The sequence below is a fragment of the Porites lutea genome, chromosome 10 (assembly GCF_958299795.1).
Source record: "Porites lutea chromosome 10, jaPorLute2.1, whole genome shotgun sequence".
In the NCBI taxonomy this organism is placed as follows: Eukaryota; Metazoa; Cnidaria; class Anthozoa; order Scleractinia; family Poritidae; genus Porites; species Porites lutea.
This window is the reverse complement of record NC_133210.1, coordinates 17,034,333-17,061,094: the sequence shown is the minus strand read 5'-3', so window position 1 is coordinate 17,061,094 and position 26,762 is coordinate 17,034,333. Positions and strand designations below refer to the sequence as shown.

The 26,762-nt window shown below is 37.0% G+C and overlaps 2 protein-coding genes across 2 annotated transcripts in view; one reads left to right on the top strand and one right to left on the bottom strand.

Moving 5' to 3' along the window:
• LOC140951159 (protein unc-80 homolog) overlaps positions 1-2,068 on the bottom strand; it is a 64,394-nt gene extending 62,326 nt beyond the window's left edge. Inside the window, exons 1-2 of the mRNA XM_073400380.1 lie at positions 1,807-2,068; positions 443-494 (exon numbers count right to left, since the gene is read on the bottom strand). Of these exons, the coding sequence (XP_073256481.1) occupies positions 443-494; positions 1,807-1,901 (147 nt within the window). The 5' untranslated portion in view covers positions 1,902-2,068. The remainder of the gene's footprint in view (positions 1-442; positions 495-1,806) is intronic.
• Positions 2,069-2,157: 89 nt separating this feature from the next.
• On the top strand, positions 2,158-26,623 carry LOC140949987 (26S proteasome non-ATPase regulatory subunit 1-like). The gene is made up of 34 exons (XM_073399140.1): positions 2,158-2,289; positions 4,450-4,493; positions 4,719-4,792; positions 5,713-5,776; positions 6,372-6,477; positions 6,702-6,841; positions 7,385-7,447; positions 8,146-8,223; positions 9,312-9,377; positions 9,491-9,559; positions 9,680-9,867; positions 10,268-10,340; positions 10,928-11,065; positions 11,865-11,953; positions 12,399-12,477; positions 13,194-13,293; positions 13,665-13,738; positions 14,338-14,398; positions 15,583-15,633; positions 16,119-16,195; positions 16,512-16,571; positions 17,524-17,679; positions 18,157-18,221; positions 18,829-18,943; positions 19,629-19,685; positions 19,793-19,955; positions 20,696-20,865; positions 21,430-21,522; positions 22,138-22,221; positions 22,893-22,931; positions 23,487-23,624; positions 24,546-24,596; positions 25,196-25,271; positions 26,187-26,623. Exons 1-34 carry the CDS (start codon positions 2,271-2,273, stop codon positions 26,270-26,272), a joined length of 3,006 nt encoding a protein of 1,001 aa, XP_073255241.1. The 5' UTR covers positions 2,158-2,270; the 3' UTR covers positions 26,273-26,623.
• The last annotated feature ends 139 nt before the right edge of the window (positions 26,624-26,762 follow it).

The following is a 26,762-nucleotide window of genomic DNA, read 5'->3' as shown; positions in this document are numbered from 1 at the left end:
ATAAGAAAATGAAACAATTAAAATGGAATATTAAAAGATTATTATAATAAAATGTTCTAGTAGATTCATAGCAGAGTAATGTATATAATGTTAATAATAATTATAGTTTTCAAGTGGATTGTGAGACATTTCTGTCCTGAAATCAGCTTTGAGTGATGAGGGACGGAATCAATTTAGCAAGATCAGAATAAAAAAGGGATCTTCTGATCCATATCTTATCTTTGTAACCAAAAGATAATTATGCAAGTACGTATAATTATGGAGAAAGCGTTTGGATTTCTGTATTTATTAAGGAACTAGGATAATTTCTTCTCCCTTCTAGATGAGATACTGGTTCATCAGAAGGCTACATTTTTTCTTACCACTGGTTATTTTGATTAAAATCACTGCTCTCCAATAAATTTGTCTGTCGACTTAAGTGTAACTTGCCCATCATACTTACCACACAGGCTGACTCATAATTTCTCCTGACAAGCTTTGGCTTCAGAAGTTGACTAAAACAAGCATTAAAAACACTGCTGTTAACACTTCTGATATTATGCAATAATATTTGATCTCAAATCTAATCTGGGATAAAAGTAGTTATTGTCTTGGAGTGTGAAAACAAAAGCCTCAATATATTGATAACTATACTTGAAAAAGTCTTATTAAATTGGCCCCTGATTGCAGTACTTTACAAGAAATCTGATGATTGATACAAAATGCATTATTTGTCCAAAAAATCACAAACTTAAATACTAATTGAAGGCTATTTAGGACTGGAAACATCAAGCAGAGACACTGAAATCTGCAATGTTATTGTATAGAAATTTCATTCACTCTGCATGATGTTTCAAAAGCGTAATTTATTTTGTCCAGATTATAAAGTTCACATGATGATGAGATTTCTCATTGATTATGTGACTGAATGTGATTTGAAGGCAACTGGCCTTTGTACCATTGCAAAATATCAGAAACCAGAGTAAACAGAAGTTCAACTGCCATAAATTCAACAATTAGATACAGGTGTAACATTGTTTTCAAAGTTAATGAATTGCTATCGTGTATTATTAGTGGATTACAAGTCATAACTTTCTTTGGGGCATGCCTGGTATTGAGTGAGCAACAACAATGTTTCTTTTTTCTACCTCACAAGAAGCGGGCAGGCGTCAAAGGTTTCAGTTTAAAGGTTTTTTAATATAAGGTATGACTACATTAAAGATGTACCAGGTAGGAACATGAGGCCTTTAACTTGGAACAACAGCACAGGGGCATAAGAAGTTTCAGAGAAGTGTCTAAGTAGCTCATTGATGCTGAGTATTCAAAGAACCAGAAAGATAAATATTTTAGATTTAAATTATTAAAAGTTTTGAGGGAATGAGAGATAGTTTTAGTGGCTTGACTGTTAACAGCTTGGTGGCTAATTGATTAGTAAAGGAACACTTCAAGTGGTTTGGTTGTAAAACAGTCACGACTGGTGAAGGATTCTTGATTGACATATGTAAATTGTAGTTATGCTGCTCTCAAAATGACTATTATGTCAAAACGTTTCAGTGAATATTGTGAAAAGAATATTAAGCTTCACGCAAAAGATCAGTTAGCAAAAGAACATTTGAAGTACAGTTTCATGTGAATTATTAAATTATTTACTTAATCTTGCAGGCGGTGGTCAAGACATTTTTCTTGAATCGTGCCGAAAATGCTTAGCTGCGAAAATTGGGTTACCTTTAAGAAGGTAATAAATCAGGTACTTTTTGAAAAGTGCAGCTTTTGTATTCACAGGGAAGATCGCCTGCGTTAAAACTAAACTGCTTTATGAAATAATACCTTGTTTGCCGCCAGAAGTATGTCTGAATAGGCAAAGGAATAGATCGTCTTTCTCCTTCAAAGTTTCGGGTAGTGAACACTTTGTCTGTCATCATGGAGTACTCTCACTGCAATGAACTCCTAACACTTTTGATGCGAAATAAGTACCGTAAACTCTCATCACGGTGGTTTTTCTGGGGACAGATGTTTAAGAAATATCACGGCAGTGATCTGAGTTGCTTTTAGAATATTTAAAACATTCCGGGTGTCAGCTGTCCGCCATGTTTATTTACCCTAACTCTCGTAGAGCAGCCTGGGAAGTAGAGCCAAGCAGCCTAGCCATAATAATAGCGTCTTACATGAGATACGGCTTGGTTACTAAGCAAGCTGCCTGTAAAGAAAGAAAGACTTCTCGTGCCCATGTGAAAGGAAAGTGACATTTATTGAACGATTAGAAAGATTCTGGAATAACTTAGACCAAAACTATGAGTCTGACTTCAGCAGGTTTGTATCTTGCATTTGTTTTGAAAATATTTGGTTATATTTCAGTTTCCCGTAGCCCCTAAACTTTAACTAATCTACCGGTGTGGCTATGAAGTTTTTTATGACTAAGCGAAATTGACCAAAAAACTTTGAAATAACTTCACTCTCGGCTTTGATAGGTTTCGTCAAACTTAGTGAAATTTCAGGTCCTTATTTTTTGTTGTGAATGCCGCATTGAGGGATAGCTGCTGTTCACTTCTGCTTGAAGATCGACGCCTTTTGTCGAAGTTCCCTCAAGCCAGCGTGATGCGAAAGAAATTGACATGATATGGATTTGCAGGACGTTAACACAGACTTAAATGTATCAAACAAAAAAAATGATTATGTTTCTTGCTTGTAAAAATGTTGCAATTAATTTTGTGTATCTACTTGGCATAAACCAAATTTGATTAGTTTTTACTACTAAGTATAATTAATGTGCTTACTGTCAGTGGCACAGTCATGTTATTAGTGGTACTACTTGTGAAGAACAGCTCTATGACAAATCTGCCTGCTGACCATTGGTCAACTGTGGGCCAAAGGTTAACTGACAGGTTACCAAGGTAACCAATCAGAAATCGGTTACTTTGGTACAAGTAATTAGTTGTTTCAATACAAGTCATTTTGATACTAACTCATGGGGTTGTCAGAAAGTTTTGAAGTAGATGGCTGAGTTGTTGAAGTAAGCGGCCAGTCCAGGGATATTTTATTTAATAAACGTCATCCGGAAAGAAATGCCAAGCATAGTAGCTGGCCAATACTAACCAAGCAGGCGGCGATTTTTGTCGGCAGCCGGCTATTTTTGACAACCCTGAACTCAAGCAGTGAAACTGCACAATATTGATCACTTTAAGTATGATTTGCAAGTGAACAAGAAAACTATTTTGGATCAATTTTCCTCATTCTTTTAAGCTAAGCACATGAACCTGTTTACATCTCGACTGAATCAACTTGTACATGTATTTGACTTGTATCAAAATGACTTTGTGTTGAAACGACTGATAATCAACCAGTCAAGTCAGCTAAAGTCATTAAGCCTTCAAATCATGTCACCCAAAATGTTTACAGTTATATGTTTCCCTAAATTTTATGAGGTGTGATCGACACTGAAAAGTTAACTTAAATGAAACAGTATAATATTTATTTGATTTATCCCTGGCCCTCAAATAAATGCCACCCAAAATTAAACACCGCAGGTGGAAGCAAAATTACCAATAAATGCCGTCTTAGATGAAACACTGCACCTAATCGAAATAATGTGGCTTTTATTTAAGGATAATGAGAAAAAGCTTGGTACAATGGGTAATTTACACCATCTAGACATTTACGATTCTAATCTCAGCAAAATAAGGCAGACATAAGAACCTTTAAATTACATAATATTTATAAACAATTTACAGTAACTGTTTCAGTGGTTTAAAAAAAGATGATTTTGAAAAATGCCGCCCTTGAATAAACTCCATCCTTGAATAAACACTGCATAGGAAATGCTGAAAATTTAATAAATGCCCTGGCATTTGATCAAGTAAATACAGTATGTGTAATATGTCTTGTTCTGTCAAGCACAGAGAGGAAACAAGCACAATACAGTAAATGGGCAATACATATGTATATCTCATTCTTTAAGCCATGAGGAGACAAAACTGTAATAAATGTGTAATAGGATGTTGGGGTGTTGATAACCGTGATAAAATTACAGACAACATAACTCTGATTAGAAATCTTACTGTAATCTTGTTGATTGTGGGTGACTTGATAATCAAGCATCTCAATAAGAACAAAAATTATTAAATTATTATTAGTATTGATTTCCAACATACAATTATTGTATGTTGGAAATCAATACTCAAAAGCTACAAACTTTGTTGCTACATGTAGATGAAAAAGTAATTACTGTTTACTTCCATCCCTCCCTTGTCTTTTTAAAAACCATTGTCAGTGACAAAATAAATACTGGATATTCCCTCCGTCATCCTTCCTTTCCCTTGTAGAATGTATCATACTGAGAAATTTATAACTTTTTGTATTCAATAGAATCTCACATGACAGCATGATAAGCTTTCCATTTAAATTAAAGTCCTGTTATACATGTCTACTAAATAATATTATTAATTTTTTTATCCTATATTTACACTTGAACAGCTGGTCTGCTAGCTTTGCTTGATGAAGGTGAACAGGATTTGAAGGTTTGTTGTCATTGTACTGCAATGATTTGTTGCTTTCATGTTCATGTAATGCATCAGTCAATCAGTCAATTCCAGCTGCGCCCAACCACGCCACCCAACTATGTGATTGTACTCTGTCGTTCTTTGTCAAAAGGATCAGTGTTACTTACACACAGTCATACCACACATATACATTCATTGTGCAGTTATATGAAATTTGATGGTTACATTAATTTTTTTAAACAGGTCTTTGCACTTAAAAGTCTTCATCACATAGTTGATGTCTTCTGGGCTGAAATCTCAGAATCAGTGGGCAAAATGTAAGTTACATTAAGAGTGATTTTGCAGAAAAGGGTTTTAACCCATTTGCCCCTGAACTGCCCGTAACCACCCGTGCGGATCCAGGTCCTTTCTACCCATTGTGACGTCATCAGTTTTAATGGTCAAGGACAACTTTCTTCACTAACTTGTGCAGAGTGAAGAGATCTTTCAAACCATACCAGAATGAGCACAATTCAGTCAAGGGCACCGGAGAAACAAGCAAAAAACCACGTGACATTGACCTGAAAATCTCCATGAAAATCTTGTTCCATTACCCGCCTACCTTTCCTTTCACCTAATCCTAAGATCCTAAAAGCTTTCCTAAAAACTCTTCCCACCAAAATCAAGCCTACTAAATGCCCAGCAAGAGAAAAAAAAAATGAGGCAAGAAAAGCAAAAAAAGAAGGGAGGAGAGAAAGCGAAAAGTAAAAGTCAAGACTGCTGTGTCACTTTTAAACCCAAAAACTATGTCGAAATTTTGCTTTCTGCGCATGCCCGAACTTCGCAAGCTGATATTTTGCATCTGGATCAGAAGGCCGCGAAGTGTTCGACCTGTAAACCAGTTTGTGGTAAGTTTTAGCTCTTTATAGCACGACAGTGACCAGAAAACCACTCGACTAGCTTCAAAACGCGTTTTTTGGCAAAATCTCCAGGAGCGAATGAGTTAATAAGAAATTGGGAACTTGAAATTGTTTATCACGCCGACATAAAGGTTATTGGGTATAAATTTGAGTGCTTATTATCACACAAATCTCATTGCTGAAGTAACCCCATGTATGAAAAAACTGGACTGGTTTCGGACACCAACATGGCCACTTTTTAATATTGTTTTGGGCCACCAACATGCTGGATGTGACATCAAGTGAAAAGGTTGCATCCCAGTATATTTATATATTTTTTTATTTTTCTTGATGTTTAGTGAAGTACTCTATGAAGATGAAGCCTTCAAGCAAAGACAGCTTTCAGCTCTGTTGGCATCAAAGGTTTGTGATAGTATACAAATATGTATTATTGAAAGTATTCCAATGTTCATGCAGAGCTGCAAACAATGTTTTTCTCTTGAAAGGACATAATATTATTTCCTACTAAGACACCATCTTGGTTGAAGAAAACAAAATTTTGGTCTGACATTACTGAAAAAAGGTTATTTTTATATCAGGTAAAACAGAGGACATTGTATGCTAAATAAATGCAAAAGAAAACTTCATTACCCAAGTCAATGTTGTTTCATAACTTTGAGATTGTCTCGACACAAAGTAAGATTTACTCACTTGAGGTAGATTTTTATTCTTCCTTACCATAAAATGATTTACGGTAAAAAAATTATCCGGACATAATGTCTGAACACAGGTGGGATTTCGTCAGACATTTGCAAATTTTGGTTGGCAAATGTCTGATGACTGACTTTTATTTGCAGCTTTGTCATGTGTTTGTATTATTTTTGTAATGGCAAGCTGCACTTTTCATGGGTGTATGCTGAGTAATCAAACCTGTCCTTATAGGAGACATGCATACACTGTAGCTACAATAATCCTTAACATTAGAATAATGAATGATGCCGATTTGTTTTCTTCAAAGGTTTATTACCATCTTGGAGCTTATGAAGATTCATTAACGTATGCACTTGGAGCAGGAGACCTTTTTGATGTGAATGGACACTCAGAATATGTTGAAACTATTATAGGTAACTACAAGCTAAAACTTTATAAAAAATTAATGCACGAGATTTTCAAGTAGAATCAGACTAGTTTACGATAATAATCGTATTCTTTGTTATACATGTAACAAAGTGAAAGGAACATGAAAACTGTTTTGTTTTTTGTTCAGTTTCTCTGCTTGAAAGAATTAACCTCAAAATAATTATTTTGCTCATTTTTTTGATATTGTATCATTTTTGTATTTTCACAGCCAAGTGCATTGATTCTTACACTGAACAAAGAGTCCTTAAAGTAGAGAAACCAGATGACAATATCACCATTGATCCTAGGCTTGAAGCCATTGTGGATAGGATGTTTAAGCGATGCTTTGATGATGGCAAATACAAACAGGTCATTGATTTGATTTTGATTGAATAGAAACATTAATTTTTCATGAACACTGTAACCACCAATGAAATACCAGGTGAGTTTCGCAGAAAAACATAATATTTTCACATGTGAAAATAACATGTTATCCTTGATCATGAAAAAATAATCGCTGTTGTTATGCCTACATGATAAATCATGTCTTTCACATACAAAAACTATTCAACTCAAATGGTTTGATATTTCATCTGGTGTATTTGTTTCCTATGAAAGTACACTAAATCTAAGGATCAAGCTTTAGTGTAATTTCTGTGGGGACGGGGGTTTCCTGGTCCTTGGCCCTACAGTGTAAGTGACACCCCAGCTGCTTGGAGACACATGTACAATTAACTTCTCCTCTCATGTCCAATATGTTACGACACTTAAAGAGAAATTTCTTATCAAACTTATTCTCTGCATGGTCCTAACAGGGTCCATCTTATAGAGCGTTGACTGCAATTCCTCTGAAAATGAGTGTACATATAGCAGGAGATGCTAAAATTTTTAGAACATGTTATTTTATTCTAGGCTGTTGGAATCGCGTTGGAAACCAGAAGATTAGATGTATTTGAACAAGCAATTTTAAAATCGGTAGGTACACGTGCAGTTTACATGTATATTTTTACCAAAGGTACAGTGTAAGGGAGTGCGTGGAAGACCAGTGCAAACCCTCTTGTTCCATGCAACTCTGTGCTTTGTAAATAAGTTTCACTTGATAGAAAATCAAAACATGTGTGATCAGATGGCATTTTGTTCATTCCATTCATTCTTAGCGGTAGTCCTGTGAAACAAATATGGGTTACATACATGCTGTGCATACATAAATGATAATAGCAGCCTGTAGATTAGGATTGCAGGCCCCTATTATTCATGAATGAGGGCTAAGAGATGAAGGAAATTCAGAAGTCAAACTACAATTCAATTTTGACCCGCAACAATACATTAATTATTTTATGTCCATGTCGCAGGTCAAAATTCAGTTCAGGTTAAAATGTTTCAACCTAGGGTGATTCTCTATTTCCTCTGTCTCCTAGCCCTAATTAGTCATGGATTAGGGCTTTCAGACAGAGGAAACTGAGAGTCAACCAAGGTTAAAACAATTGAACCTGAATATAATTTTGATCTGATCTGTAACAAGTCTTTTGGGCGAAAATCTCCCAATCCTAATGCAAAATTACAAGGCCACTTTAATATAATATACATTATAGAATGATTATTATCTTAGACAGTACTGTTTCATGTGTGTAGATAATAATGGTGATTAATGAACAAAAATATGGTTTTGCTAGGATGATGTGCCTGGAATGTTGTCCTATAGTCTTAATGTCTGCATGTCACTTCTCCAGAGTAGACAGTTTAGAAATAAGGTAAGATGTTTTAATCTACTGTATGTTGTAGTTAATTTTTTACCTCAGGTATAGATTTTTCTTTTTCTTTTGTTTTTGGCCATGGTAATGTATGCTAATAAAATTGAAACAAAAAAAAATTAAAAATTACCTGAGATAAAAAATTAACTACAACTTTACACTTCTGATTAATAGGCTTGGTTTCCTTTCTACTTTTGTGGTCTTTTGTGCTCCTAACCACAGACAAATTTAACATTTATAAAATGGGATAAAATCTGGGATTGGGCCTTGAATGGTTGGAGGCCAAATACATGTAGAAGTGTTCGAAAAAAAAAGGGTAACTGTTTATAGTGTGATGTGGACATTGAATGTTCATGTTACATGTAGGTATCAGATGATTTAATTTTTTGATTTGACTGCAGTAGATAAACAAAGGTACAGTGCCTTAGACAGTTGTTACTGCATGGTCAACTGATAATTCACCTATACAGTGTACATTACATGAAAGTGGATTGATTATGATCAGCTTGATGAAGAGTCACTAGCTTTGGAAAAAAATATTTTTGGCAGTTGACCAGGTGAAATAAATAAAATTAATTTTATATTTGGATACTATTGATGAAGCACAGATTAGCAGGTAATTGTAAAAGCCTGCTAAACTGGCTGCATCAAGAATGATATTATTCAAAACACTCAGTACAACTGGTGATGTTTTGAAACAGAATAATTTTCAATCTGTTACCAGATAAACAAGTCTTGTCAGGCCTACCTTCATGTCACCTTGCTTGTACAGCCCAATTCTGTCTCTGTCTTCACTAAGAAGTACTATTTCCAAGTTTTTCGAGAATGATCAAGGATGCTTTTTTTTACAGTTGCACATAATGCAATGATAAATTGAAATTACCACTAAAAGTCGAGAATTAGACACTTTGCTGCCTTATATTACCGAATATGTGTTGTACTTTGCAACAATGGTAAAAATTAATACTTAGATTTTAATATTGTATAATATAATAATATGAATCAAATGAGATTTAGTGACTGTATAGTTATCAGTACACTGTACTTTATATTAATGGTACATACATGTGCATTTTTGAATCTCATAGGTTCTTAGAGTCTTAGTACAACTATACCTGAACTTGGCAACACCAGACTTTATTAGTGTTTGCCATGTGAGTATATACAAACTTCTTTATTGATTGAGTATTCTTTGTACATGTTCATACTGTATTGAATGGACTTTATCAGACATATTATTTATGATTATTAGTTTTTGTGTTTTTAGTGCTTCATTTTTCTTGATGATGCTCAAGGTGTGGCTGATATTCTTGAAAAACTGATAAAAGACAACGAGGCAAGTGTAATGAAGTGTTATTATCTAGGAGACAAAAATATGAGAATCAACCTAAATTAAAAAATTACTGGATATGCTTACAGCCCTGTACCTATTTATTTTTAACTTTTACATTCACAGAAGGACCAGACATTAATGGCCTATCAGATTGCTTTTGATCTATATGAAGGAGCAACTCAGCAGTTTCTCTCATCAGTAATTTCTGTATTAAAAGCAGCAGTGCCTTTTGTGTCTGGCAATGAGACAGCAAGCTCTGATGGCTCTGCAGAGGCTAAAGCAGACAAGAATGGAGCTGCAGATAAGTCAGGGTTAGTGACAAGGAAGGGGTTACAGTGTAATTAAGAAACAATTTTTTGTCAAAATTATTTATAATGTAACCTGTTACCAAGACATTTTGCACCCTATGAGAAGGACAAAGTTCAAGATTCAGAGTTCAAGTCACTTATCATTTGGATGTTTTTGTTTAAGCAAACATTGATTTTCAGTTGGGATTTGTATAAAACACATACAATATTTTTTTTTTGGGATTGATGGTCATTTTTACAATAATTATTATTTTATTGCATAATTGATGCTTATTGTACATGTAATTATCATATTATGGCTTTGTCAGAAAACATGATTGTGTGACGTGACCTGTTGCCCACCTCCACTCCAAAGGATCCTCTTTGTCCTTCATTTTTATCATATATAATTTGTGTTAACTAGGGATGCAGCAATGGAGACCGATGAAGGAGAAAAAGAAGTTCCAGCAAAGAAACCCAAAACAGAACCTGTCCTGGTGAGGCCATCATGAGATTTTAGTACATTAACTGTAAAATCATACTGTTACCTAAGAAACTAGAATTTTTTTGTTACGGCTGTTGGTAATTACTAGTTAAAGAATCAGTGTTGGGGTACAGCTGTAATGGTACTGTTAGAAAGGGCTTTCACAGGTGTGTGTAGCTTTGATGTTGGGATGGTTTATCTGTTCTGTAAATTTTCCATGTGAAATTATGATAATAATAACCAACAATCTTCATTTTCATGATCATCTTTCACTGTAATCATCATCATCGTCATCATCATCATTATCTTCAATAGAAGCGGCAGCAGCAGACAGCCACAGCTGCATACACCATCACCACCATTGTTATCATGGTCACTAGCATTGACATGCTGGTGGTCATCATCAGAAGCAGCAGCAGCAACAGTAGCATTAACAGCAGCAATGGTCTGCCAGATGATGATAATCATCATTGTCATCATCATTCTTCTTTATTGGTATCATTCTCGTCATCAACAACATCATAAACACTACCTGTGCTTTCTTTTCTTGTGTATTTTAATCAGTTTATTCTCATTGTAACTAAATTTTATTTATTTCAGAGTGAAAGCGATAAGAAGCTTGTAGATAAAGTGAATAAGCTCATGGCCATCCTAGGTGGTGAGACTACAATTGCACTTCACCTTGAGTTTCTCATCAGAAACAACCATGCTGATCTTCTTATACTAAAAAACACCAAGGTAGCTTTAAGAATTGTGTTACATGCATGTACTTGTCTAACCTGTATAGTCTTTGATGTTGTTAATTAATGTGAACATCATAGGAAGGTGAATTTAAAGGCAACACTCTTTTATTGCAACAAGTACTTATTTACTAGTACATGTATTTGAGTATAGGATGTTTCTTTTATAAATCATAATACCCATGAAAAGATAAAAATAAAACATCTTCATTGTTTATTAACAACAGGCAATATAACAATACCTGTAAAATAATACATGTCTAGACAAATATTTATTTACAATAATCTTGTGTTCAAAAAGATAAAAGAATTACTGAAAGTATAATTATATCGTGATGGAAAACCCTTGATTACTTTGTGCATGAATCAGTAGTTAGCTGTTATTGTTATTTTTATTTTAAATGACCTTTATTGTAAAAAGACCGATACCTTCTTTATAAGAAGAGTAAGGCACAATAAAGATACCGTTAGTGTGCATGTGACTAAATAACCCTTCAAGGCTGTGCTGTACAAAACATTGAAGGGGGCCCAGGGCTCTGAACCTGTAAAATGCAGGGTTCCCAGCATTGGATTTCTATGAAAAATCTAAGATTTTGTAGTTGCCCAGAAGCAAAAGTCAGGGGCTAGGGGTCACCAGGCTCTGCTAGAGCCCAATATACTGTAATATCTGCATGTACATGTATATTTCCCAGACTGCTTTCTTTATATTTCCTATGTTAATGAGAATTTGATTAACAATGAAGACCTTCACTCAGCCTTTTTATTTAACTAAGTTGATTGTTTTTGTCTCTGTGCAGGATGTGTCAAGAAGTTCTGTTTGCCACTCGGCGACTGTCATATCTAACTCGTACATGCACTGTGGAACAACAAGTGACACTTTCCTTCGGTATGCTTCTTGCTGTTTTTAAAAAAATATCTCCTGGGCTACATTTACAGTGTAGATGTAAAGATTTTAATGTGAACAGGGTTTTGAGCTTCACCTCTTTTATGTGTTCTGGAATTGCTGTGGGTAAATTACATGTAATTTTCTCTGTTGTGATAGATCACTTTATTGTTCCAACACAGTCCATTAAATCATGATTAGTAAATTATGAAATAACTGAAGGGAGGGAATTAAATTTTCTTAATTTGAAGGTAAAAAGGCCTCCTTTAGATTAGCTTTGCTGATTGAAAATTAATTCTCTAGTCATGAATGAATATTTAATGAATGAAGGGAGAGAAATATTTTTATTCTGTTCTAATTATTCTAATTTATTTTTTTTGTATTTCCATTACATGTATTTACCATATGAACATGTAAAATGTTGGTTGTTGTTCTTTTTGATCAACAGAAATAACTTAGAGTGGCTTGGAAGAGCAACCAACTGGGCAAAATTCACAGCTACAGCAAGCCTAGGTGTCATTCACAAGGTTGGTGTAACTTGTGTAGGGTGTGTCTGTAAGAAAAAGGAAAAAAGGGTTGAGTTATGGGGCCAAGGATACATTGGTTTATATCAGGTCATTGCAATCTTATTGCTGATTTCTTAGTTCAATAGGCCATTTCTGAGTTCCAAAAACTCTCACTTTCGAGACCAGGCTAAGTCCAAAACCTTTCTTGTGAAAATGAGTTTTATTTTATTTGAGAATAAAAGATCATTTTTATATTAATGGCCTTGCACTTAGCCTCACTATGACACAGAAGCTTGGGGTACTCAGAAAATAATGGCCTATGGGTTGGTTACCAGATGTTATATTGGATTCCTGGCTGGACCAACACACTTTTTCTTCAAACAACTGCAGAGAGTGTGCTGCCCAAGTTGTTTCAAATACAAAATGGTTAGACATTCAAGTCTTGGACAGAAAATGCTTGGGCCTGGCCATCTCACCGCATCTTTCTGATCTGACTCTATTGTTGGACCTAAGAGAATCACTAAGGAGGGAACAATCTCTGGCAGTTACTACCCATAGGTTCTATCTGTCATGGGTTGTAGGAATTGGAGGGGAAGGGAGGGTACCTTGCATGGGACCTATGAGTCATATTTGTGCCCTTCCCCACTGGGTACAGTGTGCTCAGTATAGCTGACACAGTCAAATAGCATTTTGATTTATACCCTTACTAATGCTCTCTGTGATTTGTCTTTTCAAAGGGACATGAACAAGATGCTTTGAAACTAATGTCCACCTATCTGCCTAAAGATGGCAGTAGTGGTAGCGCTTATCAGGAAGGAGGAGGGCTTTTTGCTCTAGGTAAAACTCTTGTCAACTATATGGATTGAACTTCAAGCATCATAGTTAACTTCAGACAAGGGCATCCCTCACTCTATCCCCTTGCTGTGCACTGAAAAATTCGTAAGAAATGCTGTTAAGGCAGTGGGTTTGAGTATTTTCCTCAGTCGGTCTGTAAAGAAAGTAAAGTTGTGTTAGATATGCTGGGCCCGTTAATGATGTGGTCAGGGAAGTGGATAATCTTCCATCTTTGCATGACGTTTTGTATTACAATGTCAGGGAATCTTTAGTTTTTGGGATATAAAATAACAAGACTATCATTATCCTCATACATCACACATAATTTAACAAGTTCTGTGTGATGTTTATTTCGTTCTCTTTGTTTGTTGCAGGTTTAATTCATGCTAACCATGGAGGAAAGATAATTGAGTACCTTTTACAACAGCTGAAAAATGCAACTTCAGATGTAAGTTTTACCTCAGCTTGAATATTCCAAGTAACCTACTATAAGTACTGAAATAGAAAACATACCCTCTATAAAAATATCAGATTCCCTGTCTTTTCATAAAATTCAATACAAGAAATTGTCATTATTATAATCATACTGACAAAGAAAGCCCACCCTCAGTATAACTTTTGTACTTGTAAGTAGTATGATCCATGATCCATTCATAACGTTCACTTTAATGTAAAGGTTAGTTCCCCTTTTTTTGATAGAAATTCCCATGCCGATTGTTGCAAATTTTAGAGACTTACTTGAAATCCTCGTGGTGCATGAAGGGCTCTCTAGAGACGTTTCTGTCATCAATACTTATATTTTTTGTTGTTGTTGTTGCCTTGAAATTTAAAAAAACAAAGAAACATTATCTTCAATAAAAACAATGTTATGTAACTAAAAAATATAATTGCAGTGCAAATTAAGTTGTGTTGTATCAATTTTTGTAGTTTTTATTGATTAAATTCCACAGAATCCTCTTGTTGCTGTTTGTTTCCATTGCATAGCTAAACACAATGCTGTTGAATGATATTGAAATTTGTATTATTTCATTATCATTATTTTTTTAGATGGTCCGTCATGGGGGATGTTTAGGTCTTGGATTAGCAGCAATGGGCTCTGCAAGACAAGGTAGAAATTTTGAGTGCAAATTTACTTCAGTAGAAGCTCTCATAATTTTATTTGGACACTAGGGATCTGAAAGAGGCGTCTTTTACTGGAGCTGGCCACTTAGGAGAATGGTTCTTGTATTGTGGCCACTAGAGGTGTAAGGCTTAGATGGCCACTTGCATTCGCAGGCCCAGCTACAAATAAACATAATTTGGAAATGCAAAAAAAAAAACTGTTTGTTAGTGTTTGGCTATACTGTTCAGTTATGCCAACTTTGTAATTAAGTCACAAGCATAAAATTCAACCGTGGATGTGAACGAAACAAACAAACAAGGAAACAAAAAAACTAACATGGAAACGCCTATAAATCATTGATAGTACCAAACAGCAAATTGAAGTTGATTTAATAAACAACATTACATGTAAAATAAAATATTCAGAAGAGGATGAGATTTCATTTTTGGTGTCCGCTAATGGGATCTTAGAAGAAAATCCAAAATCTATCTCATAAACCCTGAAAGTGTCTTACGGGAATGCCCACTTATGGGAATGTAAAAATACAGAGTTTGTTTTGGAGTTAAAAGGGGTTTTTGTAAAGATGGGCTGCCGTAAGTAGAGTTGTCCATTTCTGACAGTGTCTGTTAAGAGGGCTTCCACTGTAGTTACTTATTTTGAAAATCACTTCATCACTAGATCCAGCTAACCAAAGGATCCAAAAAAGATAAACCACCATGTCTTATTTCAGTGAAAAATAATTTGAGCAATGAACTACAGTTGCTGTTTCAGTCAACAGTTCAGCTGTAAGATAATATTCTAGAACTTCCTGAGACGACACATGGCAGTAGTGATGATGGAAGGGGCCTATATAAGACACTAATTAGCCAACAATATTTCTCAGGGAATAAGCTCTGCTAACATCTACATGCATAATAACTGTACTCCGATGTCAATACATTCGGGAACTAACAAACGTTAATTTTATTCTATATTAGTTTAAATTGTTAAAAAGTAAAAAAACAAAAACATTTCACCCTCTAAAATGATATTAATATTACTGCATTTGTGTAGCCTGCATAGCAGGCGTTTGAAAGGGAAGCTTCTCTCGTGCCTTAAATCCCCTTCTGAACGCCTGCTAGCTTTGTGAAGCTTCTAATGCTCATCTCTCTTTTATTTAATGCTGTCATGTTTTTTTCTCTGGGTTTTAGATGTCTATGAGCAGCTGAAGACACAACTTTGGGAAGATGATGCTGTCACAGGTTTGTGTCAATGACTTTAATAAGTATTCCTCAAAACCACACTTAGCTCACTGAAGCAAGTTCATTTAGGTGACGTCATGTGCATAAAATATCTTGATGAAAGGAATCATCCGCCTGTTTCATTGAGCAATTGGTGGACATCAATTACATGTAAGGGAGGGCTGTTTAAATTCTGGCTTATTAATGTTTTGTCTGTAACAGTGACAAGTTCCGGCGTACATGCAGGAATTTTTGTTTTTGTTGTTTTCTAATGCAAAAGTTTTTGTCTCTACTTCCTTACACTGTTGTTTGTCTTAATGGAAAGAACTACAAGTGTAGTATCGTATTCTAAGATAAAATAACTATGCTTAGAGCTAAGCTTGTATTCAAGAACCAGAAATGATAGGTCATCCATGCCATCTCTTTAGTTTTTTGGATTTTTGCTTGTGAAACTTTTTCCGTGTTGTTCACCATTTTCACCCTCCCCTCCCTCTCATCTTTTGCAGGTGAAGCTTGTGGTCTTGCCATGGGTTTGGTTATGTTGGGATCAAAGTCTGCTACTGCTATAGAGGAGATGGTCGGGGTAAGTCTTGTTACATTTTCACCCCAGTAATACAGTACTGCTGAAAAGGATTCGGTTGAATATTAGTCGCGCCATAAGGTATCACCCTACATTTCCACACCTTTTTTTTTTTGATAAATGAATTGTCTGAATTACGTTGTGTTAGATATGATCCATTAAACGATGTAGAAAAAGGACAAGATTTCAACACGAAGAAAATTTTAATGAGTTAATTTTATCTTAATGCAGTACATGCAGTGATAGCAGTATATCACCTTAAATGACAATTCAGGTGTAAATGATATTTCTTTTTGCACCCTTCTGTTTATACATCCAGTATGCACAAGAAACACAACACGAGAAAATCCTACGTGGTCTCTCATTAGGAATTGCATTGGTAAGTTGCACGCGATGTTTTTTGCACATTTTAGATGCACAGTGTATATTAACTACAGGCTTATTCAAAGATTGTTAGGGACCTACACACAGTGTATAGACCGCGAGCGGTCATCCCTCTTTCTACTTTGACTCAAAAGAAAACTAGTTTCATTTTTCCTTGTTCCAAAGTCATTATCATACATCACCATGTGAAATCCTCTTTATAGTAAGCATTTGGTAATGTTTTGTTCAACCGGGATAACTCCAGGTACGAAATGAAGTATAAGTCACTCCTTTGGTTATATGGCGAATTTATGCGTATTTCTCATTTTACATTTTGTCAGCGTAGCACTTGGTGTTCTTCCGAACTTGTAAGGCTTTTCAACAAGACGTATGCCCCAGCCTTTGGTAGTGTTAATCGTAGCTTGCGTAGCTGGCGGTTTTGTAGGGTAGCAGAACATAATCAAGCAGCGAAGCCTCCTGGAGTATGGAGCTCATTTACTAGCTTCTTAAGCTACGCAGGCTCTACTAATCTTTACTAGCTGCCTCAGCCCAATGTATTTTAAAGGCAGGTGTAGGATTGATTGATTGATTGATTGATTGATTGATTGACTGATGATGGAGGAATTGAATTGGACTGGATTGCTTTTGGGAGCAAGGGATGGCTTTTTGGGGAGCAAGGGATGCCGCAGTGGTGAGAACGCTCGCCTCCCACTAATGTGGCCCCGCCCGGTTTCAAATCCCGGCGTCGACGCCATATGTGGGTTGAGTTTGTTGTTGGTTCTCTCGTTGCTCTGAGAGGTTTTTCTCCGAGAAATCCGGTTTTTCCCTCTCCTAAAAAACCAGCATTTCCAAATTCCAATTTGACCAGGAATCAGGTAGACGAAGAACCACTTTGTGGATGTGCTACCTCCAAATCATTATTTAATTTTTATTTATTTTATTTAATTTTTCGTGTCTTTATTATCTAGGTGATGTATGCTCGCATGGAAGAAGCCGATGCCCTGATTGAAAGTCTGATGCAGGATAAAGATCCTAATCTTCGTCAAAGTGGCATGTATACCGTAGCAATGGCCTACTGTGGGACTGGTAACAACAAGGCTATCAAGAGATTACTGCATGTAGCTGTAAGTTATGATAATAAGATACACTGGCTTGTCACACAATACTGTAAAACTACTGTCACGCAATATTTTTCATAGTGCTTAACAATAATGTCTTGTAGTAAGACTTCCCAAGAAATTCGGCCACAACAATATTTTCATACAATTTTTAAACTGGTGTCATTCCTATCGTTGTGACTCTAAGATCTGAAATAAGTGGCCCTTTTAATATATTCTACCTATTATGGACAGCACAATAACAAATAAGATTTCATATCAAGGAATAAGGGATGAGATTGGTTTGAAAACTAATTTTCTATAAAACACGTGCTTGTATGGTACGTTGTAGTAATCGTGCCTATTTTGGCTGGTAACATGTAAAGAACAGGAAGTTATGCCCGCCCCTTATTTGCGTGTCATGAGAGCGAGGAATCTGTTTCTTCAGTTACAATCATTGTTCGGAAGTTGGAAAACTGTTTGTTTCTTTAATCCAAATTTTAGGTGAGTGATGTCAGTGATGACGTAAGAAGAGCAGCAGTAACGTCACTGGGCTTCCTTCTATTTAGGTATGTCACTTATGCTTGTATGAAAGTAAACAGGCCAACAGGTCTGTTCTCAAATTCTTCTTCTTTGTTTGATGGGTATGTCCGTTTAAAACCCCAGTAGAACTTTAAGCCCTATCCCTGCCAGAGTGAATGATGGAGTCTTGTAGGGTGGTTCAAACTTTTGAGTCTGTGGATGAAATCCTATGGAATGACCATTTAAATGAAACTTCTTCAGCAGTACTTTCACACGGTACTATTTATTTGGTATGTAGTTCTAACTTTTGAGTTTGTGGATGAAATTCTATGGTGTGACCATTCAAATGAAACCTCTTCAGCAGTAATTTACATGGTACTAATTATTTCGTTTGTAGTTCTAACTTTTGAGTCTGTGGATGAAGTCCTATGGTGTGACCATTCAAATGAAACCTCTTCAGCAGTACTTTCACATGGTACTACTTGTTTTTCAGCATTTTACAACATGGGAAAAGTTGTTGAATTATGACTTTGGCCACCCTTGCGAGTGAAAGGGTTAAGGAAGTGGCCATTTTTAAGTGCTGAACTTAGTCCAAATACAGCCTATAGAAGTCTATGTTGCAAAACACTTAAATGTCTTTTTTTCTTGTTTTAGAACTCCAGACCAATGCCCAAGTGTCGTGTCGCTGTTATCAGAGAGTTATAACCCTCACGTGCGATATGGAGCTGCCATGGCTCTAGGTATTGCCTGCGCAGGCACTGGGCTCAAAGTAAGACATGACAAGACCTTGAAAATTCCACAGAAAACAATTCTTTGCAATAAAATTTTCTCGCTGCGATAAATCCTTGTGGTGACTTTTATATTGTTGTTCATTGTTGATAGAGTTGGTTAGTTTTTAAAATTGTAGGCAAATTTACTTTTTTAATACTGACGTTTTAATCCGTGGCGTCGCCGTCTTGGCTGCTCAGCTCCCTCCTTTTGAGAATATTGTTCTTCATTAATGAGGATGTGAGGAAGTTGTTTTCTCGCTGTAATGTTTTACATTTTTACTGTACCTAAGTACTAGTAACAACGTAGGAGAACAGTTAAATTTTTTATTTCTCTTTCCATATTACAAGATATAGGTCGTTTCCACTCACATTATTTGCGGATCTACAAATTTCTTGAAACAAGAGAAAGTTTTTACTTAAGAAAAGAGTTCGATCCCCACATGATTTATTTGGTTCACCGACATGGCCGCCGTTTCTTTGTTTGGTACACTAATATGGCAGCTATGACGTCGTGCGAAAACGAGACATTGTCAAAAATGTCAAAATTTCGGCTTGTTGGATAAAAAGTTTGGCCCCTCCCCCACCCTTTTTTCAGTTGATTTTTATAAGCACCCACACATTTATATGACAAAAATGACCCAGTCAACAGTGTATCTAAGAAATATTGGTTTTGTTTATTTTTAGGAAGCGATCGGTCTTCTGGAGCCTATGACCAATGATCCTGTAAACTACGTTCGACAGGTAAAACAGAACTTGGCAAATACTCGACTCGCTTAGAATAGGAATTCTAACTTTCACAGTGAAAGGGATTTTTTTTCCATTCCCTTTTCTTTTAATTTTTCTTTTAGGGTGCTTTAATCGCCAGTTCTTTGGTTCTCATTCAACAAACGGAGCTCTCGTGTCCCAAGGTAGCCAAGTTCCGTGAGATTTTCGCCAAAGTGATCTCAGACAAACATGAAGATGTTATTGCCAAGTTTGGTGCCACACTGGCTCAAGGCATTCTGGATGCTGGTAGGTTCTTGCAGGATCAAAACAGCGGGCAAAGTATGGTTATCAGTACAATCGATCCTAAGCCTGCAAATACGGCCTTTCTCTCTAGCGGCGAGAAGGGAGGAGAGATGGCTGAATTCGCAGGCTACCGTTTTTAAGAATAAAAATCAATTTTCAGTGAGTGTTTTAGCTGCTTGCGGGAGTATCACCCCACTGTGGGAGTGCGCATTATATAGATGCCCCTCATCATAAGGGTATCTGCCTCAGAGGGGTGTCTATCTTACTAAGGCGTTTATCTTAGTGGGGTATTTGCCAACATGGGGATCAGTATCGCATAAGGATGTCTGAAATAAAGGATTGTCGGCCTTACTGGGGCGTGTACCCCAGATGGGTATTCTCCGAAATGAAGATCCTTATGAAGGAGATTTTCTTTGCCTGTTGTTTCCCTTCCCCCTTGTCGGCCCTTTTTTTTATTGAAGAAAAAACTCTAGTTATTATTTTAGTGATATAAATGTAACAGTGTATTTAGTGTGTATTCTACTAGTCTTCTGCAGTAGTCAATGTTGTATCTTCGAAACAAATTGCATACCCCTCGCTACCTTATCATGACGAGTACTCGACTGATGCGTATGCTCTTACCAGTTTTACCCGCACTTCTGATGTGACCCAGATTATGTTTCGATTTTTTTCTTTCGTTTTGTGCGCGAGTGTTATTCATCTCCTTGCCTAACTGACTTCATCGTTTCATTTTGTCGTGATAGGTGGACGGAACGTGACAATTTCGTTGCAGTCACGCGCGGGCCACACGCACATGGCTACAGTGGTGGGCCTATTTGTGTTCACCCACGTTTGGTTTTGGTTTCCACTGTCTCACTTCATATCATTAGCGTTTACACCTGCCTGCATTATCGGGCTTAATTCAGACTTAAAGGTAGGTAGCAGTTAAGACGACTTTTTGTTGGGGAGTATTACGAGACGATCAGAAGTTAATGTGCTGATATTAAGGCTCTCTGGCGGGTCGCAAATTAAGTGTTTGATTCCCTCGTGAGGGGGTTACAAACATTTCATTGTTGATAAGGTAGCTCAAACAAAGATCAAAGTGCAGTCACGTCAGTCCTACATTGTATTTTCCGTAAAGCAATGAATACAGTCATGCAGGGAGCACTGCTAAAATGCTTTCATCTGTGTAGTTGTGAAACGGGGCACGAGATAAGCTATGCGCGTGAGAGAGGGGAACACGCGTGTTCTCTTCCCTCGCGCGTGTGCTGTTCTTTTCGTCTCATATTTTCCATTCGCCTGCTATGCAGTCTACAGTTGGATTTCAGCCATCGACAAAAACACTTTCCACCTCCGTGTACTGCCAACATTTCCGATTTGAATGGTCGCACTTTTTCCCCTTGCTCATCGTCGATTTTTTACTTATCTTACTCCCATTGGTTACAAGGTGATGCACAACGCTGACGTCTTACAGTAATTTTTTGTTACCTTCTTTCAGATGCCCAAAATGCAGTTCCGGTCAAATGCCAAACCATCTCTGTACGCTTATCCCGAACCACTCAAACCCCCCAAGAAAGAGGAGAAAGAAAAGGTATGAGGGTTTCTGTTAGGTAAAGTAGAGAAAAATAAATTGATAAGTAAGTAAATGAGAACATTGATAAATACTAAATTAATTAATAGATAGCCTGTCCACAGACTTTTCGTCTTCTGTTTTTTCCTCCGAGTAATTTAGCGAGTGACTGATTTGACGCCCGCGAACGAAACAATCGCGCGATAGCCATTATCCCTTGGTTATCATTTTAATAACTCTCATAACCTTTTATCTTCATTATGTATTGATATTACAATGAGAAAATTGATGTTTATCACTCTTGGGACTCAGTGTAGGGCTAAAGGATGCATTTGCATCAGGATGGATCCCCACCATCTTCATCCATCCGTGTGATGCGTACCGTTGGTAGTCCTGGGAGAGAATGCTCCTTTTAAGACTAAAGCGTAAGATTTCTCCTTGACTCTCTCACACACTACCGACTGTGCAGGCCTCGTTCCCAGTCGTCCGAGGCGATTTCGGTCGCGCTCGGTTCCAAGCTTCTGCTCACTCGGATAGCACGAAATAGCCTGGGGACGGGGCTGCGACTCTACAATTTTTCGGGCCAAGACGGTGTGTTGTACAACGTAAAACAGTTCCTGGCCATCTTTCTAATAGGTCACTACAGCAGTGTTGTCGATTACCAACAAAATAAAATCAAGAGCTAAAAAATCCGAGGCATCTGATGAAAAGATGGAGGTGGTGAGTTTTTCTCTTTTCTGTGCCTTGTTATTTGTGGTTTTATTGCTGGACTGTCTTTCACTGAAGTATGAGAAGTAACTTTGAGCCTATGTTTTTGTATTATTATGCTTTCTAATTCAGCTTGCTAGATTATGTCAAGCTTATTAGCTTTCGGCCAGTTTACACATTTTCTTAGTGCAGGTTTCGATCGCTTGCTTGTTGAAGGTAGAGTTATCTTCAGGCTTAGATAAGGTCCGTTGAGGTAAACTTGCACATTTTGTAAACTACTGTCTTACTATCAGTTAACTTCGTCTATGGTTAGGGTTAAACATCGCGTTCACCATTTACAACTACTCATTTCAGTGATAAAAGCAGGACAGTCGTCCCGAAAAGAGTTTATCACTCCTCTGGCCTTAAATCAGCGTTCGAGGAAACTTTTACCTTCAAAACACCGATCGTATCACTGACCATCTATTCGTATCTATTTTTGCCCCCTCTCGATTATCCCCCTCCAATCTATATTTAGCAGACAACACAATAGCTAGCCAATAATGTTTCGATGTAGCGCTGATGAGTCATAGAAAACGGATGTCTAGGACAGCATCACAAGACGCATTACAAACCGTGTACTCTCTTGGGAGAGAAGTATTCATATTTTACCATCTTATTTTTATGCTTGTTGTTTTTCACAGGATCAAGAAGGCAGCAAAGAAAAAGCAGCAACCAAGAAGGTCAGTTAAAATAAAGTTGAAGTTTAACGTTAATTGCTGTCTTTTTTCAAGCAGTAAATAGAAACTGGCATCTCTTGAATATGCCCATACTCTGACTCGAAAGCGGAATAGAATCAAATGGGAAATCGCGTGTGTGATGGAGAGTTCATTAAATGAGATATTTTTTAAAAGTATAGACTCAACTAAAAAAAAGCATTGAGGAGGTTTTTGTGTCGTCTAAGGCAAGGCCTTAAATAAGAGACACGACCATGCAGGTTGCAATCACAGACTCTAACCTTTGAAGGTAATACCCTTATTTAGTAATGATATCAAAATACTGCCAGGATAGTGTTTTTGATACTCTGAATGGTTAGATGAAACTTGAAATAGTTAATGCGGGTCATTTTTACCATGTGCTATAATTATCGTGAAATGTTTTCGAATTCTGCATCTGCAAAAATGCGTCAAATATTATGCTTTGTGATATCGTTGCCGTCTCCTTTATGATGGCCCCTTCTTCCTAATATTATGATTGCTGAATGTAACATGAAAGACAATTTTTTTAATGTTTCGTAGGAAAAAGAAGATGAAAAAGACAAGACGGGCGAAGAATCGACTGTTGAAAAGAGCGAAAAAGAAAGCAGCGAAAAAATGGAGGAAGAGGAACCCGACTTTGAATTGTTGGAGAATCCCGCTCGAGTACTCCCTGCACAGGTGCATTGTGATTTTACAAAATTTGCCGAGAAACAAAAGCTGCCTCAACACGAGCAAGTTTAACTTGTTTTCGTTGTTCGTGTGAATACGGCCTAAAGCGAGAGGGAATTTTGTTTTATTACATAGATACTGATGAAATACCAGGATTTTTCCTTTTACTAAAAAATCATATCTTCATCGCGCACAGTGAAGATACTATTTTTTATCTTTCACGTATGAGGATATTGGTGTCGCCATGGTTACCAACATGATTAGCCAATTATTGTCTTTATTTCTCCTTTATAACTTTATATCCGAGTTTCATAACATTTTTGTGACAGGCATTTTGTGGTAGGTGACCACTTTAATTGCACCGTTTTGCTGTTTCAAAATGAATTTTAAAAAGTTGTGTTTTATGTAGGAATTTTATCAGTGTCTATAAAGTAAACAGAACATTGCATGGCCGCTTGGGGATACGACTTTTATCTTCTCGTACTGAAAGTATCTCTCACTCGTTCGCTTCGCTCACTCGTGAGAGATACTTTTAGCACGAGAAGATAAAATTCGTATCCCCAAGCGGCCGTATAATATCCTCTATTTCTGTCATCTTTCGCCACAGTCAAGTTAGCTTTGTTGCTTTCCGCGGCTCTTTCCACGTTTGCCTTGCTGATTCCTCAGTCCCTTATTTAAAGTGATTGTTACCTGTTAAATGTTTCCCTGCGTTTGTTACTTTCCGTATGTTATTGCGCGTTTACTGCCTGTTGTATCTCTTTTCCTGCATTAGGCGCTGGTTTTACTTAAATCCGCGGCTGCTGTTGTCTTATGATGTGTAATGTTTAGCACTAGTAACCACTCTATAGTTTCGGCTTGGAAAGTCCTCTGTATTCAAAACTGTTATAGTAACATATCTTCTAAAATGCTTACTAGTACTTTCTTTTGCAGCTTAAAGTTCTTTCGTTACCAGAAGACAGCCGTTACATGCCTCTCAAGCCTGTATGTACCCCATTCATTTGTGAGACCTGTTTTAAACGTCGAACTTCCAATGTGCTGATTCTAATGCTAACGAGCCAAATCTATCGTTCTCGCTCATTTGCTGTCGATTCGGCACATGTGAAGTTCGATGTCTAAAACAGACCCAATATTCTGTCTCAGTTACGTTCGCTATAAATTTCCTACAGCTGTAATTTTAATTTTGATTAGCCTTCTTGTCGTGAAATTTTGAACGAGCGGCTCCTTCATGAACCGGCATATTTTCTTATCGCCTCCGTGTCACGTATTTTCGTCTCACCAGCTCCAAAGTAAGTGTTAACGCTGGATTGGGGGTGGGGGGGGGGGGGGGGGGGGGGGTAGGTGGGCAGATTCCTGGAATCTCATAGAGATTCATTTACCAAGAGAAATATGGAGTGAGACAAAGGATGTTGTTGACCTGAACTTACAGGCCAACGGGGCGGCTAAAAATTGTTGGAAAGTTGTTCTCACTTTGGCCAATGATGTACTATTTAACGATCTTCATGGCGCCGAATTTGTGTGGGCGTCAGAGTAGATTTATCAGTTGCCCCTCACGTGATTATCTTTTATTAAACTGTTTGCAGGTTAAGATAGGAGGTATTATTATGATGACGGATTCCAAATCCGATGAACCAGAAGACTTAATTGAACCTCTTCCAGGTAAAGAATATAACCAATAATCAGTTAGTGAAAAGTAATAAGTATTTTGTGATGTATTCGGCGTAAGTAAAGACGTACACTGAGGTCACACCCACACTAATCCGGATATTTTTGAAACCGCGTATATTTTTTCACGAATCGGCCATTTGTCCGCACAAAATAGCCCACGTTCCATATTTTTAAATTGTATCATGACTTCGAGGCTTTGTGGTCATAATTCTATATCTGGTTTGGATTTCTTTGTGCTCAAGTCTCTTCTAAGGATTGCGAGACAATGGAATCGTGAAAAATTTGCAATTTTGTCCTCTAAAGGCTCGAACTCATGTTAGAATTTTAATGTATCGAACGTGGGTTACTGGCAAGTGAATCCGCTCATCGAAACATCATTTTTTTTTTAAGCGCGCTCCAGATTGTTTTAAGGCCCTGTTCGCTTGATCTCATGATGGTAATCGGCGGGTAATTAAAGTAAACCTCTGCTGCTATATTACTAGAGATTTGTGTTAAAATGTTCGAAAATAGTCAAATATAAAATTCTTTTTTTTCTAAAATTTGCAAAGGCGATTTACAGAGAGTAAACCAAAACGTTTCGCGTACGCCGTGATTTCGATATCATCTCTATTGGTTGGTCGGGTTCGTTGTCATGGGTGAGAAACAAAAAATGTAAAATAGACGATAGCCTTTAACTCTTGCCTCTATTCATACCCAATACACTGTATTGTTCATTTATTTTCCTTAACGTGAACAGTGCTTCTACATTTTTTAAGCTTTCATCCAGAATGATTCATCCTCTTATTAAAGCAAATTGGTCGAGACATCATGTACTTAACTTGTTTTTTAATGCGGCTTTCAGCCGAAGGGTCTCCGGTCGCACGTTGTGAAAAGTGTAATAATAATGGTCTTTTTTGCTTCCTTAAGCTTCCTCTCCGATGGGTATTGGCGCCGAAGAAGAAGAGGACGAGCCAGAACCGCCTGAGCCTTTCGAATACGTCGACGAGGATTGATGAGCGGCTCTTTTACTGATGTACTTTGCAATCTCTGTTTTACTGTGACCTTTTCTCCTGCTAAAATTTGTAGTTCAGAAATTTTGAAAAAGTAAGAGAACTCCGGAGATTGTCACACAGTACTGCGCTTCAATGTCAACTATTATACTTCAGAATTCGCTACTTATTCAACGCTGCATTACAGCTTTAAGGAAGAACCTGAGTTTGCGGGGGCTACAGGTCATTGAAACATTCCCGACGAAAAAACGACGAGCCACCTCTTCTTCAGTTCTCTTCAGTGCGTAAATACAGTGTAATATAATTATGCTGGTCTTGACTACACAATAAAACGTTTTGTCCATTAGCTTCTAAGTACTGTGTTTCTACAGATGTTCTGCGCAAACGAACGTTTAGAAAGAGAGAGGGAATGGGTAACAATTGTTTGTGACAGCAAAGTTATGATAAAGTTATGGAAAAAAAAAATTGCCCGGGCTGAGTTTTTAAAATACAC